The sequence below is a fragment of the Eretmochelys imbricata genome, chromosome 8 (assembly GCF_965152235.1).
Source record: "Eretmochelys imbricata isolate rEreImb1 chromosome 8, rEreImb1.hap1, whole genome shotgun sequence".
NCBI classification, from domain to species: domain Eukaryota; kingdom Metazoa; phylum Chordata; order Testudines; family Cheloniidae; genus Eretmochelys; species Eretmochelys imbricata.
The window spans coordinates 83,537,949-83,555,663 of NC_135579.1; the positions used below are offsets into that span (position 1 = coordinate 83,537,949).

The window sequence follows — 17,715 nt, forward strand, 5'->3', positions numbered from 1 at the left end:
GGCAATACAGACCTATAAGTACACAATTTATTTATGAAGGGAATTGCATTAAATGAGGCTATTAGTTTCTTTAGTCAAATCAAACTAAGAGATGCTTGATATTAATACAGTATGCAAGTACAATACTTCTAACCAATCCAGGAAGCAAAGGTTCCAAGGATACACAAAAAGATAGGTCTCCCATCCAGTGATGCACATCATTATCAAAGAGACCATTCATTTTGTCTTAACATATTGTCCCTGATTCAGAAAGGTACTTAAGCATGTCCTTTAAATTGTAGGCACCCGAATGCAACAACATTCTTAGGTAGATAAAATGTTACTCAAAAAGCTTTAAAATTAATGAAAAAACTCTCAAAAGTTCATAGTTCTCAAAACATAAAAAAGCCACTCCTTCAGTGAGCTGAATATTAAACAAAAATATGCTGCTCTCAAACAGCATTCAATAATTACAATATATAACTATTACACTAAAAATAGGTCACTGAAGAAGTAGGGCTAGACAAAAACCTCTTAGCTTTGACCTAACTCTGCTCTGCATATTGTAGAAGAAAGAATGTGTGAGAGAGAGTGTATGCACCACACTGATAACTAAGTATTTACCTGAAAAGCCTGCCGAATACAGTGAAGTTTAGCAAGAAAGTCACTATCTCCTAGACACTCCAACATTTCAGTCCTACATAAAATGGAAAAAAGTTGTAAACTATATTTAAAAAACCAAAGCACAGTACAATTTGACTAGGATTTATTTAGAAATAGCATCCATTACTCTGGGGTTAGAAGATTAAATGTAGTATTAAGTAGAGTATTTATCTTTATTCCTTGGCTTTTCTTGGAAATTAATTAGTAAATATAAATCAATACCTTAATATTCTGGAATGAATTTTGCCCTCTTCTGCTAAGTGCATAGCTTCTTCATATAATGGACAATGGCAAAGAGACTCTAGACCATAGGTATTTCGGATCTCTCTGTGTTCAGTAAGCTGAAAGATATTTTTTGTTAACGCTTATTAACTAACTTGCTAAAATGATTTTAAAAGTAAAATAAATTAATTCAAAGTCTGCTTGATAGTCTGATGAAAGGAATATTCTTTTCTACGTTGGTTAACTGTATCTATAACTGGTCAACACTCAATACTAAAAACAAAACATTCTAGAACATTGTGGATTTTAAAATGAAAGCTATGGTTTCAGATTTGAGCTTCTGCAGAGTTAAATTGTAGAACAGGTTCAGATTAGCGTGTTCAGAATTTGAATACTTAAACCCATAGGGTTTGTTGAAAGGAAATGTCTCTCTGCTGGTCACGAAGAATAAATTGATGATGAGGCATTAAAAGGGGCAAGAGGATCACATCATAAAGAAAGCTGGGAATGTTTATAGAAATCACTGTCATTTCCTAGTAAACATGGCTGTTAATTACTAAAACACATTTTCTATGATTAAGACATTACAATCCAATTTTTTACTTAGGCGCCAAAAGAGTCTCTTCTCTGTCTTATACGGTTTCTAATATTTGAGTTTAAACCTTTGGCTGACATTACTACAGAAATGCATCATTACCCATCCCACGGAATGTTATTAAAGAAATAATATTTAAACCATTCAAAAAACATTAATGTAGAGCATCCTATGTTAGGAATATCATAATTTTTCACTCCACATAGCAGTGGCTGGTAGATTAAACAGTTACCACTTCTATTACAAACATTACATCATTCTTATTATCTATCCAAAAAACCGTAGAGGCACACATTTTTCTATTTACTAAATGGCTAGAACACACATTTAACAACTTCAAAAAAATTTACTTTATAGTATTACTGCTGATCACCTGAAAAGACATTTTGTACTTCTAGGCATCAAACCCCTAATTTAGAAGTGTCTTAAATAAAACTAATTTTTACAACAATTAAAATATACTCTATCTGGGTTTTTAACATATTTATATCTCTGTCTTCTAGACATGTTCAAAGTTAGACAAACAACTGTTACAATGTTTCCTTCAAACACAGTCTTTCCTTAACATTAAGTTTTAAGATGATAACGTTACATTTATCTTCAAGTAAAAAAAAAAAGGGCATATTTTTCCATCATTGGGGATACATCTCTGTAAGAGGTGGCAGGAGAAGTTCTACATGTATATTAATAAGAAAAATATACTCCTGAGTGCACCTGTTCTGTGGTCCCTATTGGAGCAAATCCCAGTGACTACAATGAGAGTTAGACCAAGTAAGGATTATGGCCTTGATTCAGGAGAGCACTTAAGCATGTGTTTAAATTCCCCTGATTTCAATGGGACTTAGTGTGTGTAAGTATTGACCTGAAGAGAGAGGCTTTCCTGAACTGTGTTCAAAAGCATGACAGAGTACTTAAGAGAATAAGTGAAGAATAAAAACTTTAAAAAAATTGGTAAGATAATATACTTAGAGCAATTTACAAGCAATTAAACTATCATGAAAATTAACAGCTCTGTCTTGAGTTTTAAATCTTTGTCCTGTCTTGTTTATTTGCTGCTTTTGCAGAATGGACTAGGATAAACAGACTTCCTGAAATAAATCTGCAGCTGTGAAAACATATCAAAGTTTTGATACTAGTTAACAATAGCATCATATTAATAGTAACAAAATAGCCTAAAACATGTTTAGAGAATTTACAGTGTTACTCTCTAAAGTTGCTTTATCTTATTTAATCAAAAAAGCAACAAGTTCTTTCATGTGAAGATTGTCAAATGTATACTCGAGAAGTTGTAAGTAATATTTTAGCTGATTAGCAGTGGAAGGAATAAACAGATTTTCTAGTATTTTTCATATTTGAGGTATAAACATACTTGTTATGCAAGTTTTTCCAGTAGTTTCAGAATAAGAAAAAAGTCTTACTTCATACAGAATCTGTTTTCCAGTGTTACAGCCTAACAATTTTTATAGAAAGGTATTTTTCAAACTTTAATGTAAATATTTTCAAAAAGAACAAGCACATAACAGGACACACTGAATCATACTAATGTTAAAAGATCCAATCAACGCCTAAGGATGCCAACAGACTCCCATATGCTTTACTTCACCTGCAAAGCAGGAGAAGGAATACAGGTAACATGGGGCCTGATCAGACTTCCATGGGATTTGTATCAGGCGCAATGTTACCTGTAGTTAACAACTCCTTCTTATACTTTGCAGATGAAATAAAATAGCAACACACGCTACAACAGCTGAACCCCATGAGAAAGCAACTGCTTTCTTGACACATTCCCGTCAAGTCAAAGCATGTAGACAAAGGAGATAATTTATAAGTTAGTTATTACATCTATAAAGTATTTATATTTTACTTAATTGTCTGTAAGGGAGAGTTAAAGACCTGAAATGCCCTAGACAGGGTAGCCGCAGTGTTTTCACTTTCCTGGATATGAAAAATAAGTCATAGCACTTTAATGACAAAGAAAATATGAAATTACTTTAAAGTGTTCCTCATAGTGAAACTGTGGCAATTCATCCTAGTTCTGTAATACTATTAATCTAAATTATAAAGTAAAAAATATCCAAGTCAAAATCAAAAAGGGGCAAATCTAGTAGTAAAATAAGGTTTGTGACAATTAGCAAGTATACTGATGAACATTCAGTTCTTTCATAAAATTAGGGGACAATAAAAAGAGGTGTTTTACCTCTACTGTGGCTCAGTTTTTAGCAGCAGGATTTCTGGAATCAGAGAACTTTAAAAAAAAAAAAATCAACATAATAAATTTTAAGTCTAAAGCCATCAATGCATCCCAGCAGCCTCAGAGATGGGGGGCTTTGTCTGGAAAGGCAAGGTAAAGAGGGCTGTCTGGCTTCTTGAAAGGTCACCCCTCATCCTTCTAATGGGTGCTCAGCTGCCTCATAGGTTTTGGAGCTGACTGGCTTGTCTAGGGGGTGCAGTGAAAGCCCATATGGTCCTATACACCCACGAAGAAGGCATATAAGGTCTCTTCCCCTGGTTGGGGCTCCATCACATGACCAGAAAAACAGCTTCCACTCTGAGGTTAGGACCAGGGTTTTTTGAGTCTGGTTTGGATATTGTGCTAATTGCCTTTTCTGTGACTGACAAGGACTTTTCCCCTCATTGCCAGACTGGCCAGAGTTATTTTTGCCTTTCCCATAGCAGCCCAGGAACCTAGTGGGCTGGTTAGAAGGCAAGGGTGAAGTTCAAGTTGTTGCAACTTAACAGGTGTCCAGTGCAGATACTTGTTCGACAGGGGGTCTGCTAAACTGGAATCTGAAGTGGAGTTAGAAGCAGCAGCTGGGGAACAGGGCTGGGGTTCCTACTGTGTGGTACAGGGAGGAGAACTCTTTTTCCCAGCCCCCGGAGGACAGATATGTCCCAGCAATGTGTTAGGACCAGATGTGGAGAGGTGATGGGAAATGGGGACTGACAGCAGTCCTCCACCAGGTGGAACAGATTATGGAGGGAAGGATGATCTGCACTGGGCAATATATTACTGGATAGCTCCCAGATGAGTTAAATTAATAAAGTTGCAGCCTAGTTAAACCACATCCCATGTGTCTTGTTTGTCCCAGACAGTCAGGAAGAAAAGACAAATGCTCTTGGAAGCCGTGAAGAAACAAAGGGCCTATTCATGACCCTGCTCTGGTAACATAAAAGGTCTGTAACTTCCTGCCCCCTCAGGAATACCTGTCAGTATAGAGCAGGCTCTCTCACAGGGAGGGAACCTGTGCTGGGAATATGGCCTGTGAATTGCTGGCTATTCTCAGCTACCAAAATGGCTCCTTGGTGGCCAGCCTAGCCAACCATAGCCCCTACCTGAGACTGAACTATTCCCAAGCAATTGCTAAAACTTCAGGAGCACAAAGGTATTTTTAAAGTCTGATTAGCACTGTGACATAGCTGAGGATCTGGGTCAGAATGCCTGTGGTCTCGAGAACTCACCTGCCACGCAACCTTCAGGCCCAGCCCCATTCCTCACAAGTGTCCCCCCATCTCCGGAACTTTTATTTCCAATTGAGTCTAGAATTTATGGATGTGGTCTCACTCAGATTGTATGCAATAAATTAAAAGGTACTTTCTTCAAATACCTTCCAGTTGTAGATTTCAAGAAAATCTTTTAAAGCATAAAGAAGAGCAGGACCCTCCCAAATAATGTATTCTGTTTCTACAGTCAACACAGTGTGAACAGGATCAGATCCTGGGTCTAAAAGCAAGAAACAAAATTTGTAGTTAAATTTCTTTAGCTGTATCTACCACTCAAACTAAGTGTCAATCCACCAGCTATTAATTAGGACAGAAAATTAAAAGGGTACAACTGTCGTGACATCTGTGTGCAAAAGCTGCTTCAGTGGAAGTTAATGTTTCTGAAAAATAATGTCTGGCAAAGGAATGCAAGTAGGATCAGGCAGTTGGCTTGAAAATTTCTTCTATGTATGACTGACTTCTCTTGGCTTACAAAGATATCTGAGACAGAAAGGAATGTGCTCTAACTTTAACTTGAAAAAGGTGCCTGTATCAATGAATAATCTTTGAAAATACATCTGTAACACTGTCATCTCATCTGCCATTTCTTCTTTTCCCTTCTCACCATAACACAATTTAAAGTTCCTAATGTCTAGGAATGGTCCGTCAAATTCTCTCTCAGAAACAAAGTAAAGGCAAAGGTTTGCCAATACAATTTCCTGGTCCAGATAAAGCCTTGAAGGGCTTCAAAAGGAACAATAAACTTGACTAGTAATTTGAAAAGGGAAACGTGCCACAATTCCATCACAAAATTACTCTCTGAATCCAAAAGGTGAGAAACACTGACACTCTAACATGTACGCTTCACATCCCCATTTTTAACACAGTGGAGATAAGTCTTGCCACAAAGGGTCAGATACTACAGTGTTGAAACTCAGACAGAATTAACAACATATAGAGCATGGAATGTTTTTTAAAGAGAACCTCTCATGCTAGCATCAAAGGGAGCACTAACTCCATAATTTGTAAATCCCTGAGGCACACTACCTCCAAGTTTTTAAAAGACGTATTCATAGCTTTGCCAAAAATTCCTAAGAAACTACTGTCTGACTCTTACAAACCACTAACAAGAGAATGTATAATTCAGAATGATTAGTAAGATTAACTAAAATCGAAGAACAAGATGAAATAACAGTTTTTTCTTGCAAAGAAATGAAACAAGAAGGAAGATGTACAATAGCTACAGACAATAATGGATAAGTAGACGCCATATCTAGGAGCAGAATTAGACACTTGTGGTTCATTCCAACCCCATAAAGAATACAACCTACTCCTCTCTACCAATAGCTGAAATACACCAAGAAGTAATAATTTTTCATTCTCCTATATGTACAGCAGACTGCCTCAGTTATTTTTTTGAAAGTGTTTCTCTTCCCAGAGACAGGACAAGCTTCTACTAGAAGCAAGTGCAGGTTCATCCATCAGAAAAGATGGCTGCCTTGCTGCCTAGTTTGGAAATATATCTATCTTTTTTTTTTAAAGTCTATGCATGCATGTGAATTAGATAATCCAGATTAACAGAGCTTGATTCTTCACACCTCTCTTGTGACTAGACCATGTGAAGATATTTGAGTATGATACTGCCAGTAAGCTAACGAACCAGATTCTTTAGTTCAAGCTGTGGTGGTTCACACTTTTAGATCCAGAAGTCCCAAGTTCAAACCCCACATGTGACCGGGCCAGGGGTATCACATCAAATAGGATTGGTTTCCCATAACTGGACTGCCTGAAAGGTGAACTATTAAAAGTTTTTTTTTTTTTTTTTTTAATTTTAAAGTGAGGCTTTTAAGATGTGTAAAAGGCAATTCAATCCCCGTCACCCCAGTGTCAGATGCCTTCAAAATAGTAACCCCTCCAAAAACATTAGTAACTTCAGCTCACAGAGTTACCTCTGGTTTGCTGTAGGTAACTTTGGGGACACTGAACATCACTACTGTATGACGACGACTGGGACAACTGTGGCTGAGGTTAGGATGGAACATCCCCTTCCCCCATGGTTAGGGGCTGGGAATACTGCCGCTCAGGTTTCAACCTACAGTTATGACATTCTAGACCCTCTAAAGACTATCAAAACCCTCTTGTAGGTTGGCAAGTTCTGATATTTCAAATGTAATGCTGAAAACACTGTTTATACACTTTGTAGTCACTTTTAAACATGAAAAGGCCTTCATCACTTACTCTTTAGGCTATTCATATGAAGATGTTTCTCATTTACCAGGCTTCAAATGTGTTTCCACAGCAAGGAGGCTCATAATTGGTAATCAGACACCATTTGACTCATGGTGGGTAGTCCTTCACTGATTTTTTGTTTTTAGTGTGCATTCCTTATTTGTGGGACTACTCAACCTGGATTGAACTAGAACTAGGCCCTGAAGGTATTTATTCCCACAGAAACAACTGCGGGGGAATAAAATATAACCCAACACACTTTTGAATGAGAAATCTGTAGTTTCCTATGAACTTCTTTGCCGCTTCCTTGATCTTCAGAACTTCCTCTTCCAATGGAAAATTTCACTGCTAGGGAAGTAACAAGTAGGATCCCCAAATGAACGTCACTGGGATGGGTCACAATGTTTAGGGTATGATTGCTAAGTGGCCAAGACAACTGAACAGGAAGAAAGTATCTTACACCATTTTCTGTGCTTTTGGGAAGAAGGGAATCAGAACTGGCACTAAGGGTATGTCTGCCCTGTAGTCAGGAGGTGTGACTGTAGCACAGGTAGGCATACCTGATCTAGCTTATTAAAAATAGCAGTGAAGCCACAGTAACACAGATCAATCTCTCAAATACAAGCTTGCGTGGGACCCTGGATACATATTCAAGTGGCAAGCGTATGCCATTGCATCTTCACTGCTATTTTTAGTGAGCTAGCTTGTGTTTATGCCTATTGTACTGTAATCTCACCTCCTGATTGAAGTGCAGACATACCTTTAGTGGCTTTAGAATATCAAGATGGTGAGACTACCTTGACGATTTAAACAGGCAACAGCCAAGGCTATTGTTCTTGCCAGTTATAACAGTGTTTCTTAAGGAGACTGAATCACTTTAGGCTCAGGATCACTGTTCCCTCTAACCTGTGCGCGTGTGTGGGCGCGCACAGATCCTAAACCCCACGCACATGGCGAAACACCGCATGCACAAAAATTTGTACAGAAGCACAACAATTTGCACAGAAGAAATGTTTTGCGCACACAGCCTGTCAAAAATTTGCACAGAAGAAATTATTTGCACACATGGTCTGTCAAAAATTAGAGGGAACATTGCTCAGGATACGAAGAATCTCCCTCACAAAACATATCAATCTCTCTTACTGAAAGACTGTGTCCCCGGCCTGTTACCAAGCAGACACAAGATAACAGAGTGCATTCTCTGCATATCTGCTTAAATAGTAGGAAAGCTCATGTAAAAAAATGGGAGATGGGGTATCTTTTTTTTTTGTATCCTCTTGAATTGACAGCACTCACTCATCTGAAGGGACCTTGGATAGTCTTCTTCTCCAAATTACAGGAAAGGGCAACTAGTCACAGGAGATATATTTCTTGTTAGAAATTACTTTTCCCCATAGGACTGCAAATTACTTTGAGCTGCCAAACTCAGGAAATCTTGGATGGTTACATATGCTCAAGAGTTTAATTGCAATCAATTTCAGATAATTCACTTCACCAGTGAAGCATCTTCCCCCCAAACCTTCAAATTATGGGTAGGTGGCAGGAGCAAAATAATACAGTTATTTAGATGGTTGGTACTGTCCCGTCTAAATTTTGCTTCCTCAGTAATCAGAACCATTATAGGTGTTCATAGATATCCAGCTCTGATACCCAGAAAGATGGTTGTTTACAGTGGTTAGCAATTCATTTTTAGAAGGATGGCTACCTCATGGAATGTGCCGCTAGGTGACAACAAAAGCACTAAAATGACAGTTCTGAAAGCAAAACAAAGAGGACAGGAATTAGTGTGACTGTGACTCCACCAGTCCAAAGTAAAAAAAGTACTAGGAAGTTGTCTACAGAGGGAGGCATTTTTTTCATGTAAGATGCCATTTATTTTCCCCACAAAAATTAGTATCTTTTAATTTACAGTAAGAAATGAGAAACACTAGTAATCTATTTATTTTTCATGAAAGAAAGATTCTAGTATGGTTAAAGAAGAAATTCTTCTGACTCTTACCTCAGCTGCTGAAACAAAGGAGTCTGTTGATGCAATGCTCAGTGTATCTCGCAGACAGAAATCTTCTGTGTTATCCCTCACAGTTATATCGGTATCTTTATCTTAAAAATGAAAAGAAATCAATTTACCAGTTTGTCATTTTCTTTGACAGTCTATTGATTTAGTTATGTAAAAGTTGTTTAAGGAAATTGATATAATGAATGCACTGAAAACTTTAAAGTTTTTGTATTGCATTTATTTTGTTGAGGTACCTAGAATGCTACAGCATACAGCTATAAGAGTGAAAAGTTACCAAACCAAACCCTTACTCTTCTCACCAACACACGCAAGATTTGGGTTTTTTCCCCCAGTTTTTATTCACAGAGTGGCTTTATAAACATCAACTTCTGCCATATATGAGACTTCCAGTGGGAAAAAACAGCAAGAAAGATCCAAAGATGTCTTATGGGTTTTGTCCTCTGAGGCTGTTTTTCTCTCCTCAAAGATCTGCTACTTCACTAAACTAATTTAAATAATCAACTAAGACTTTAAACCTTACAAAATGTCAAATAAAAGCTTTTTTTTTTTTTTTTTTAAAGTAATCAGGACATGTTATGTGTGGTATAGGTTTTTAAAAAAAACAAGGTAATTTTAAACGACTTTAAAACACCTAATTAGATACATCCAATGAGCTCTAAAGTATAAGAATCCTAGAAACACTCAATGCATCTTATTGCTTCAGGTTTTGCTTTCCACTCATTTTTGTTATATTTTAAATATACATATCCTTCAAAAAAAATTTTATAATGTGACCAATGTTCTGTGTGATCTCAGTTACACTGATCATTTAAAAAAGGAAGAAAACAAACTCTAATTCTAGTTAAACCAAGCCACAAAGTTGTGTTTTGGGTTTTTTGTTGTTTTGTTTTTTAAATTATCCCAATTCTGTAGTTTTTCCATTTCACTCAGCTTGGACGGTAACCAGAGTAAAATCAGTTTATTTTCTGGTTCTCATGCTCTTAAAAGGAAACTGCAAGGGAAAATTTACCCTTCCCCCCCGCCCCCCCGCAAACACTTCTCCTAACTCCCCACAATCCTCTTCAGTGAAACACACACATCCAGAAAAATTTCTACCAGCATTATGATTTTTAAAACCTTCAACAAAGCCTGTATTTTCCACTAATATCACATTCTATTAATCTGCAATACAAATTCTTTCAATCTGCATTTAACTTCTTTCAGATTTCAACAATTGCTGTACACGCTGCCAGCATATATGGTTTTGTTTTAATCATGCAGAAGCACTTTCACAGAAGGATTAGATTCATAAGTCATTAAGTCAAATCTTGGCTTGATGTACTTCACACTACATTCTCAACAGAACACAGACATTTATCTTGGATTCCTTTACCTTCAAACATTACACATGTGTTGCTAAAAAGTCTGTTTTATTTCCAGCAGTCAGCAACAATGAGCTACCCAATGTCATCCAGATCAGTTACTATCATTATACTTTATAAAAAACACTATTACACAGCAAAGTGGCTGCATGCCAGTTTTACTGGAATGGTTTACTAATCAGTTGAAATGCTACAATCCACATTATTATTTCAGTAATTGTTATAGATTTAGAATGGCAGCTCAACAAATTATGCACTAGGTATCAATAAATCAACAATATCAATATCAAACTAAATATCCGTCTTTGAGAAGACCCAAGGAAAAATAATATTAAAAGTCTGGACAAAAGCGTTCTTAGATATTGCTATACTGCATTCAGTTAGACTGAATCCAACTTTAAATCACAATTTCACTATTACACATTGTGACGGATTTCCCCCCTGGGGTGCCACTTGATGTACTGGAGTACCACTGAGCCTGCCTGTTCCACCAGCCTGGGCTCCCTCACCCTGTCCTGCTGTGCCAGCTTCCTCCAGCACACAGGCAGGTAGGGCCACACCCAGCTGCAGAAAGACAGACACTGATATCAGATGTGCATGGGAAAACTCAGCTCGGGAATTGCCCAGCACTCAAGTGCATACCCACTCTGGAGTGTAAACCCCAAATTGTTTTGCCCTGCACAGAAAACTGTACAGCGTAAGTTTATGAAATTTGCTCCTTTCCTCAATGTGGCGGAAGATATGCACAGTTTTTTGTCCCTCAATTATGAATTGCACAAACTGGTTTATAGAAAACAAAAACAAGCTTCTTAACTACAAAGGATAGATTTTAAGTGATTTTAAGGGATAGCAAACAGATCAAAGCAGATTACTGAGCAAATAAAGGAACCACACAAACTGAGCTTAATACACTAAAGAAACTGGCTACAAGTAGTAATTTCTCACCCTAAATGTTGTTTTAAGCAGGTTGTAGAGTTTCTTGTAGACAAACCCCTCTTACTTGCATCTTAGAACTCCAGATATTCCTTTCACAGGCCAGACACCTTCTTGCCTGGGTCCAGTCCTTTCTTCCCCAGATCAGTCTTAGATGTTTTCAGCAGTCATCTTGGGTGGGGATTCAGTGAAGAACCGACCTAGATTAACTCACTAACTTGCCTTAAATAGGATTTACATATGGCAGGAATCTTTTGTTTCCCACTCACTATTACTGGAAAAAAAATAGTAGGCCAAGATGGGGCCCAATACCAGGTGACATGATCACATGACCCTGCAGTGTCAAAGCAGCATCCCAGGAAGCTTCTCAAGAAGGTGGGAGATTAGAATCTTCGAAGTCCTATTGTTCTCCTTAATGGCCCATTGACTAACCAGCCAGCCTGCTTGCATTTTGTCTGGTGGGCGTTCCCCAGGTGCAAACACTTTTGCAATTGATATAGTCCATATTCCTAACTTCAGATACAAAAATGATACATGCATACAAATAGGATAATCAGTCATAACCCTTCCAATGATAACTCACATGATCAATCTTCCATAAAATACAACTCAGTTATGCCATATTCATATCACAACAATATCTCTATGAAGAATATGGGGTGTATTATCACACTCATATTAAAGCACTGATTGTCAGATACTCTAATTGTTTTTAATTGTGTGTTCTCTCTCTCTGCTAGCCTTTTTAAAGATAAGAAAACAAAACAATTACAACATCCTGGTGGATTTTCCAAGCATCAAGAAACAATCATATATTGTACTGAAAATTGGAAAGCTGGGACAGCGGAGGTTCTCAGACTCAACTGTACACCACTGGTGGCTTGCAAAGCACTTGCTGGAGGTCTACAGAAAGCAGGCTGGTAAACCGATACTGCCTCCTCCTTATTTCTAGCTCATAATTTGCATTAATACCCATCTAAAAATACATTAAATGCTTTTTTATTACTTCTCCACATAAGCAATTGCTATAGCTGTAATACGGATGTTAAAGGCAGGGCTCCATGCAGCTGTAGTTTGGCTGCAAAATTTTCCATAGAATTGACCCTTACCACAGAACTGTGTTCCATAATAGAAACTATTTTTAAACTGAAAGTTTAGATCCCTCATGGTTGTTAAGAAAACCTCTAAATCAGTGGTTCTCAATGAGGGGTATGTGTACCCCTGGGAGTACGCAGAGGTGTTCCAGGAGTACATCAATTCATCTAGATATTTGCAAAGTTTTACAACAGGCTACATAAAAAATACTAGCGAAGTCAGTAAAACTACAATTTCATGCAGATAATGACTTGTTTATATTGCTCTACATACTATACACTGAAATGTAAGTATAATATTTATATTCCAATCAATTTATTTCATAATTATACGGTAAAAATGAGAAAATATGCAATTTTTCAGAATAGTGGCTGTGACATTTGTATATTTAGATTTTGTACACAAGTTGTTTTTAAGTGAGGTGAAACTTGGGGTATGCAAGACAAATCAGACTCCTGAAAGGGGTATAGTAGTCTGGAAAGGTGGAGATCCACTGCTCTAAATCAAGAGCTAATGGCAAGCCAACTCAGTATTATCTTCCAGATCTTCCTGAGTCTGCAGACAGCCAGTTACAATTGGTCTGAGAGATGTGAACTGCCACATTCACTTCAGTGAGCTGAACTCTGAAACCTCTGCTGACAACGCAAGTATTAACGTTAACCATTTCGCAGCTGATCCCTTTAGCAGAAACACCTAGATAGGGCCTGATTCTCATTTACACAAAGATCTGGGTAAAGCAATCTTTGTATAAATAAGAATCAGGCTAGGCCTGACACTAAAAAGTTAAGCCAACATAACCCCTGGTGTACATGGCACTAGGCTGACAGAAGAATCCAACTCTCAGAGAGGTGGATTTACTACAGTGACAGGAGAACCCCTCCCCTCACTGTAGTGAGTGGCAACACTTACATCGCCATAGCGGTGCAGCTGCAGCACTGAAGCCATGCCACTATATCAGTGTAAGTGTAGATATAGCCTAAGGCAGCATTTCTCAAATGCAACCACCTGTGGCTACCAGAAAAGCCCCTGCCTCCTGGGCTGTGATTTGGGGGAAGGCGGGCAAACCAGTTGCCCACCTTCCAGGGCCACCAGCAGATGGGCCCTGCCCCCCTCCGGAGACACAAATGCTGGAGATGCAGGCAGCTGGTGAATTCCCCACTTTCCCGGGGGGGGGGGGGGGGGGGGAGAGGCTTTGACCACAGGGCTTCAGGCTCCAGGCTCCATCCATGTGGCAACATGCTAAGGTTCCAGGCTCCAGCCCCAGGCTCACCACCCCCACCATTGTCCCTTGGCCCTGCTCCCTCCCTGCCCACCTCCCCATTCAGGGCTTACCGGGGCTGAATAAGTCTGCTGTGAAAAGTGATACTAACAAACATACAAATATCACTTTTCACAGCAGCAGACTTACTAGCTAGCAAGTCTTTAAAGAAAAAAAGCAATGAAAAAAAGCAAAACAACAACAAAAAGACAAGAATATGCAAAGCACCTTATTTGTGTTTCTATTCTGTTTAGGTACAGTAATGAAGAGAGACAACCGTACATTATTTTTATTACTGAGTCTGAAAAAACCCGACATAATAAATTACAATGATTTGGACATGTATGCGTGCATATTAATTACCTTTAGTAAAAACAAAAAGTATTTTAAGAAAAATTGTCAGTGCGACCACCAGCAAGAGTTGATGGCCGCACTCTGAGGCCACCAAAAAATGTATTGCGAGAACCCCTGGAAGGCCTGCTGTATGCTTATCTCATAATCCGATAAGGTCTCCCATATCTTCTCATGTGTACCTTTACCCTGCTGCCAAAACCTCCCATTAGTCTCTGACTACTATGTAATCATGAGTCAAGATAAAAATCTTCAGCATTCTGAAAACTACAAATCTTAATCTTGACATTAAATTACATAGATTATGTCTCTCATCACAACACAGGGGCCACTGAATTGATTAAATATGAACATCTATAAACAGAAATTATTAAAAATGGTTCCTAATGTAAATGAAACAGCCAGAGAATTTTCAGCTTGCTGCACCACATTCCCACTGATTCTAGGGACTTGGCTGCAGAGTTTAGGCCTGGCTTGCTGTAGCATACGTGGGGCTCTGGTTCTGGAATTTTGAATGGAAGGGGAAACAGTCTGTGCAACTGTGAATCATGGAAGCAGTGTCACAAGCCAATCCCTCTTTTATAATGGAGTTCATGCTATGGAAAAGCTTACAAGAGAAAGTGGAGTTACAGTTAAGAAGAGTTGAAGGCAGAGATTAAAAGTTCAAACAATCTCGAACGTTAGTCTTTGTTATGCACACTTTTGAACAGACTATGCTACTAGGAATAATAATTTTGCCAACTGATTTGTTTGTTTTTCAGACACTGAAGATAAAAAATTTCTAAAGCACCCAAGTCACTTAGGAACGTTGAAAGTGGAACGTAGGCGTTTTTGAAAATTTTATCTTGAAAACTAAGTTTTTTTAAATTACTTTTAAAAAGTTGATCCCTTGGTAAATAACTGTCTACCAGACATAATAGTTTTAAAATTCTACAGCCATTCATTTTTAGGAAATATTTTTATGTCTGTCAAAATCTTTGAGACCAGTTACTAGTTTTATTAGCAACTTACATACCTTTCCTAGATGCCAAGTTATTCGACCTTTCCACAAAAATGCTATTTCTATGTGCCAGTTGATTTCCTTATTTAAAAATATGTACAAACCCACACAAACTGTAACAGCAAGACACGTTGTGGGAGTAAAAAGATTTTCGCCCCAACTTCCAGATACAGCCCATTAAAGTTATCCACACAGAGCAGATGGCACTGGCCCTTTCACCTACTGACTGTCAAGGTCACTCTCAACTTCCGGCCTTCTTTGTAGGTTGATAAAACAAAATGTTGCGGCAATACTTTGTGGGAGCCCTAAGCTTTAGTATCCTCCTTAAAGTTGTTCTATGTGACGTTGATAGAAAGAGAAGAGTATAAACAAAGTTGCTCTCTAGTACTCCTTGCAAGATAGTTCAGTGACAGTGGTGGTTTCTAGAGATAGTATAAGGGGTAGACTAAATAGAAGATTTTTGTGATCCTAAATATGGTATTTAGCACTCATAACACAGTGACCCAGATACTTAGAACATGATCTATCCTCCCAGACAAAGGGTAGCTCTATAGGACACATTTTGTTGTAGACACGGTTTCTCTTAATTTTTATTTAAATTCACCTTTTATATAAGCTTATAAACTTCAGTAAATGGAAGTTTCTTTGCTAATGCTGTATTACTGCATATGGTAATCTTCCTTCTCTGATGCACGGGTGCGTGCAAATTGGCTGACTTACATTTATAGTAGGAACGGTAATGCTGAATTTTCTGACATGTATATTTTTAAAATTTAAACTGAATGTGGAATATCAGTTTTTGTTTTAAACACAAAAAATGCATATTCCTGTTACTGTTATTTACAAAGAATGGCATAAAATTCATAGGATTATAACACCAAACCAATTCAAAGGAAAGTATTAATTACTGAGTGATAGAAAATTAAGTCTTCTGGCAAGTGACACAGGTTCACTCAAAAATCAATCTTTACAAACCAAAAAATCCTGCTTGTCAGATATTCCTGGCTTCCTATTGCTGCTCTTAGCCTCCAAAACTCCATCGGCTAAGAAGGTGCTTAACACCTTCAATACACTACAAGAAGGGTACATTCTAAAAATTTTAGGGTACAAATTAAATTACAGCTGAAGTGTATACTGTGCAAGTGTTACAAGAACATTCGTAGATATGAGAACACGAGAAAAGAGACAGTAGCAAAATGAGAGTCTAGGAATGAACAGCTGCTTGAAGAACGTACTAACTACAGACCACATTTGCTGGTAAACTAGCTCTAAGTTCTCCACTATAAGTCCTAAGTTCTCCACTTCTTGTCAAAGTGCCCTAAAATTTAAAGTTGACTTAAAACTAGAATAAAGGCTATTGAAAATTCTAAAGAAATGGAACATGGTCTGAGTTTATAAATCCATGCTTCATTTCATGTGGGATTTTGCAAACCTTTGTCAGTTTGGAAAAAAAGTGTTTTAAAAAGCCTTAGTGGTTACAAGTTATTGTAGAATCTGCTTTATGTCTATGTACTTATATGGCTCTGTAACAGTGTGAGCACTTCCGTGCTCTAACACTGACGCATCATACTCTCAAAAGAGAAGGGGCCTGGTCTCTTCATGAGTAGCTCTGGCTCCAATTAACAGAGTCCTCTCAACATCCAGATGGGTAACAGGTCCCATAAGGAGACTGCAAAGTATTTAAAAATATAAACATCTTCCTCAGATCCCACTCTGTATAAGAAATGGGGAAGAATGGTTCATAAGGTTTTTGGGGGGTTTATTTTTGTGTATGTGTTAGTGAAAGCAGGAACATGTGCGTAAAAAGCTTTCTGCAGGTCAGAGAGATGCAGCTTGTATTAGTTCTGAATGCCACAAGGCTTGTTGCTATCATCTGTAGTGTCAGGTTGCATAGTTTAAGTCTCTTGCTGAAAGTTCGGTGAGTTGAACTCATGATTCTCTCCTCTTGGCTTCACAGTTTCATGGATCCAATGGAATATAGTTGCAGTGAAAAGGTACTGGGGATGGGACAGGTGAGATGACAGGTAACTATAGCCAACCCCTTGGATGACTTTGAAGATCCAGACAGAAACCTTATAATGGACTTTATTCAATGGGAAGCCAGTGCAGAGAGGTGGGGGGGGGGGGGGGGAAGTGGGTGAGTACAGAGATTTAAGCTGATGTGCTCACAGTGAAGTATGTGGCTAAGCAGACTGGCTGCTGTGTTTTGTATCAGTCAGCTTTCTCATGCAAAGCTTCACACCTAGAAATGAGCTGCAATAATCAAACTCTGAACTCACAAATGCATTACCGTAACAAGATCTAATTTCAATAGAATGGGGCACTGTGTTCTAGCCAGTCACAAATGAAGTGGTCGTTACTACCATAGCTCTTTGGGCATCCAAGGTCACTTAGGAGTCCAAAAAAATCCCAAAGCTGCTTTAACTTCATTTACCTTTATCAACAATCATAACAACAACTCAGGGGAGTTTTAATCAAGGTGTTAAGTAAAGGTTTGGAAAAAATCAGTCCTGTTAAGCAGGAACTGGCTCT

At 38.1% G+C, this 17,715-nt stretch overlaps 1 protein-coding gene across 6 annotated transcripts in view; it reads right to left on the reverse strand.

The window, feature by feature from the left end:
- MIGA1 (mitoguardin 1) overlaps positions 1-17,715 on the reverse strand; it is a 57,488-nt gene that overhangs the window by 14,195 nt on the left and 25,578 nt on the right. For all 6 annotated transcript variants that reach the window (XR_013346844.1, XR_013346843.1, XM_077823970.1 and 3 more), the window contains exons 8-10: positions 9,168-9,268; positions 865-983; positions 604-676 (exon numbers count right to left, since the gene is read on the reverse strand). Coding sequence is in view for 4 of the 6 variants with exons in the window: in XM_077823970.1 (XP_077680096.1) it covers positions 604-676; positions 865-983; positions 9,168-9,268 (293 nt within the window). In the remaining 2 variants the exon portion in view is untranslated. The remainder of the gene's footprint in view (positions 1-603; positions 677-864; positions 984-9,167; positions 9,269-17,715) is intronic.